Here is a 4,175-nt window from a genome sequence, read left to right as displayed (position 1 = left end):
AAACCTCAGAAAGTGTCCTAGCCTATTTTGGAGTCTTCCTCGTCTTCATGGAGATTTCTCTCCACAATGTCAAACGACGTTTGGTTGTTTTCACCGCCAATGCTGATGTTGATGTTGATGCGGCTGTGGATTTCGCCGATGTCTCCCCAAAAAGTACAATTTCTAAGCATATTCTAACAAGTATCTTTATACGGTTGCTGCAAAACCTCACGACAAATACGAAAAGTACTTATATTTTTTTTTGCGTATTTGGTGCGACATCTCGCATTTTGTCTGGCATCGCTCAACCGCGTTGAAACTTGAACATAACCAGCGGTAGCCATCGCCATGGCTGTCACTGGCCGCACTGGCTGTGTGTCGTCGCGTCTAGTGATTTCCCTAATATATTCTGAGCAGTAGGTATGTTTTAGGTTCTTTGCCACATGTTTGCCTTAATAAGATTCCTCGCGGATATCGACAAGAAGCCGCACGTGGTGCCAGCGTCCGATATTGACTTCGAAGAAGAAAGACGTTGTCGTGCCAGCGCTTTCTGATAGCGTCGCCGCCTAATTCCTGTGGGAACGATCGGTTGAGTTTCGGGTGGTTGGTTGAGGTTTTGTTTTTCTCCCTGAGCCTTTGTCCTTGTCGTTTTGTGGGCATCAAGCACACGGTGAGGCCGTAAGCCCGGGGTATGTCTACACAGTCTCCCGGCCAGGGGAGCTCCTCCTGGTCGGCATCCCTTTCCCCTGATGTCTTGCCCTTGGAGGCTTTTTTGCGCAGTGGCGTCGGCAGCATCCCGGTTGCGCTGGTGCCTAAGGATGGTGGCGCCATCAAGATGACTAATCCTGGAATTGTTCGGGCTGCGCTCCAGTCAGCCACTTCTCATTATGAAGCCATCAGTGAGGTCCGCCAGTTTGGACGCGGCGGTATTCTCTGCAGGTCCTCAGACCTTGCCTGCGTCAGAGATCTTCTAGCTACCTCGTCTTTCGCATCTCTCCGGGTAAGCTCTTTTATTCCGCCTCATCTGGCTTGCACGAAGGGCATTGTCCGAGGCGTCGACTCTTCGCTGTCTCCAGTTGAGACCCTTGATCTGCTGTCCGCCGCTGGTGTTGTTGCTGTGCACCGCTGTAACCGTGATGTTGGCAACATGCGGGTGCCCACTGAGTCGGTAATTGCCACCTTTGCCGGCACGTCTTGCCCCAGTGAAATAAAGGCCTGGCCTCTAATTTTTCGGGTTGACCAGTTGTCGTCTAGGCCTCTACAGTGCTCCAACTGCTGGCGCTATGGCCATAGCGCCGGCGGTTGTAAATCTACCTTGCGCTGCTGTCACTGTGGAGAGGATCACGCTACGAGCACTTGCTCTGAGCACAACGAGAAGTGCTGCCTTTGCGGTGGCGCCCATGCTGCTAATTCTTCCAACTGCCCCTCTCGTGCGCAGGAAATTCAGATCCTGGAGGTTATAGACCGGAAACGATGTTCGCGCCGAGAAGCTATACAGGAAATTAAGGAACGGGCCTACGGGTATGCAGGGGTGACCGCTCGTCAGGGCATGACTTTAGACTCAACGCTGACTCAGGCAATTGCGTCTGCTGTGGAAGCGTCCATGACAAAAATGGTAGAGAAAATTGCAGCAAGTGTTTCGGAATGCCTCACCAACGTCCTCGCTTCCCAGCTCACTAATGCTATGCAGACCAGTTTGGCTTCTCTATCGAATGTAATTACCCCTGCTCTTGTACGTTCTTCTCTATCTGCAACATCTCAGCCCCAGGAACAAACTTCTGCACCCAACACTGTTCTTACCTCGGGTACTTCCAGTGACGCTGGAGTTATCTCTGATTCCGAGATGATGGAGGCTGACGTGCGGGTCCTAAAGCGTAGCGGGTCCCCGATATCTCCTTCATCTTCTTCTCGTTCACAATCCAAATCACAGAAGAAGCAGCTTGGCAAAATGCCAAAGGACACCATTTTAGAGCAGGCAGTTGCTGCTGCTCTGCTTTCGAAACCATAGCGTCGTTGCGAGTTTTACAGTGGAACTGTCGCTCTATTCTTGCAGCTAAAACAGATTTACACTGTATTTCTTCCCAGCTTAATCCGGATATCATTATTCTTCAAGAAACGTGGCTTTCAGCCGACAAACATTTTCACTTTAAAAATTATCGTTCATTTCGTCTAGATCGCCAGTCACGAGGAGGGGGTTTGCTTACGTTAGTTTCTTCAAAACTTTGCCACAAGGCTAAGGTATCTTTTCAGCTAATGTCCCCTGACTGAGATTTTGGCATTAGACTTTCTTCTTCCTGGGTGCTCCCAATTTTCCTTAGTAAATGTTTATTTCCCCTATGGAGTCCAGGATACTAGACCTCTAGATTCGCTTCTCGCTAGCTGTGGAAACCCACTTCTCTTGGCTGGCGATTTCAATTCACATCATGTGTCTTGGGGCTACCGCACAAATCTATGTGGGAAGCGCCTTTGGGACTGGGTTTCTGATAACAGCCTTACGTGTTCAAATTCTGGATCAGCCACTTACCTTTGCGCTCAGTCTAAATCTGTTTTAGATCTTACATTCACCAGTCCTGGAATTGGCATAATGAATTGGTCGACTGTTGATTGTGGCTCCTCAAGTGACCATATACCGGTTCGTTTTGATATCTTATGTCGTGTAACTCCTGCGGCTCGTCCGTTGCGGACGCATGTAAATTATGAAAAATTTGAGACGATGTTGCGCTCTGCCCTCGCGTCAGTTCTTAACATCGCCGAGGATCACCAGTCAACAAGCATATGCCTGGCTTTAGAGGATTGCCGGAAAAAGTCGGAGTTCCTGGTGCGGCCCTCAAATGGGAATTCCTCTAATCATTGGTGGAACGCGGACTGTACGAGGGATTACAGGCGGAGGAAGGCAGCATGGAAAAAGCTTCTTTATAACCAATGCCCAAATAACTGGAAAGATTATAAATTCATAGCAGCCACCTTTAAACGCACAGTTTCTCGTGCGAAAGAGAAATATGACTCTGAACATTTTGATTTTCTTTCAAAGTCAGGCAACCGACGGGCATTATTTGGCTTTTTACGGTCCAGGAAACAGGTCCTGCCTTCTCGTGATTTACAGTCAATAGTTATGTCTCCAAAGGAAGCTATCGAGGTGGTTGAATCAATTGCCGCGGGCTTGCATAAGCGGTTCTCGTCTCTATTTCCTTTGCGTCCCATGTTGTTTGCGCACAGGACGCCAGATAATTATTTCACTAAAGTCACTCTTTCGGAGCTTTCTCAAGTTGTTCAAAGATTACCAGCTTCTGCTCCCGGTCCTGATGGTGTTACTTCAAAGATGCTCAAGATTCTATTTGAGGCGTCTCCGAACTCTTTGTTACACCTGGTCAACTATTCTATCAAACTCGCTTGGATCCCTTCTGAGTGGAAGCTGGCCAAGGTGATCCCTTTACTTAAAAACCAGGGCGGAGGCTATGAATTGGAAAATATTAGGCCTATTTCTCTAACATCAAACGTGGTAAAATTAATAGAAAGGGTGTTACTTATGCGGGTTTCTGCCTTTGTGGACCGCAGAACTATTCTCAGCCCGTGTCAACTCGGCTTCCGGCCGCGATGTTCGATATGGCATGCACATGTAGATCTTGAGAGTCGTATTCTTCTAGCTCGTCGTCAACGCCTGTATGCTGCTTTGGTTACGCTCGACGTCTCTAAAGCTTATGACAGTGTAGAGCATTCCATCCTAATACACAGGTTACAGTCCCTCCAGTTTCCGGAATATTTAGTTGCTTGGATATCTGCGTTTCTCTATAACAGGGAATTCTTCTGCGTCCATAATGGGGTAAAATCCGAGAGGTACAAACAGACGAGAGGTGTTCCGCAGGGAGCTGTCCTTTCGCCTGTGCTGTTCAATATTCTCATGAGCTCCATTCCTCTCCACCACCATGTTCGCACTTACGTCTATGCGGACGACATAGCATTTTTTGCGGCTGCGCCTGATATACATTCCCTCTATGATCAGTTGCAATCATATTTGAGTTCTCTTGAGCTCTGGTTGAGCAGTTTACACCTCTCATTAAATGTTAACAAGTGTGCTGTCCTTGTTTTTCCTCTACAGGATCCTGTCGTGCTCTCTCTTTCATGCAAATTTCAACCAATTCCTCAAGTTCAATCCCTAAAATACCTGGGCGTCATTTATGACGACAAACTCACCTGGC

General features: G+C 48.0%; 1 protein-coding gene across 1 annotated transcript; it reads left to right on the top strand.

The window, feature by feature from the left end:
* Positions 1–670: 670 nt before the first annotated feature.
* LOC149334259 (uncharacterized) lies at positions 671–2,724 on the top strand. The gene is made up of 2 exons (XM_089557895.1): positions 671–1,950; positions 2,718–2,724. Exons 1-2 carry the CDS (start codon positions 671–673, stop codon positions 2,722–2,724), a joined length of 1,287 nt encoding a protein of 428 aa, XP_089414021.1.
* Positions 2,725–4,175: the final 1,451 nt, after the last annotated feature.

This window comes from Amblyomma mixtum, chromosome 8 (assembly GCF_055824585.1).
Source record: "Amblyomma mixtum isolate Tamu chromosome 8, ASM5582458v1, whole genome shotgun sequence".
Taxonomy (NCBI): Eukaryota; Metazoa; Arthropoda; class Arachnida; order Ixodida; family Ixodidae; genus Amblyomma; species Amblyomma mixtum.
This window is presented reverse-complemented; position numbering and strand designations above follow the sequence as displayed.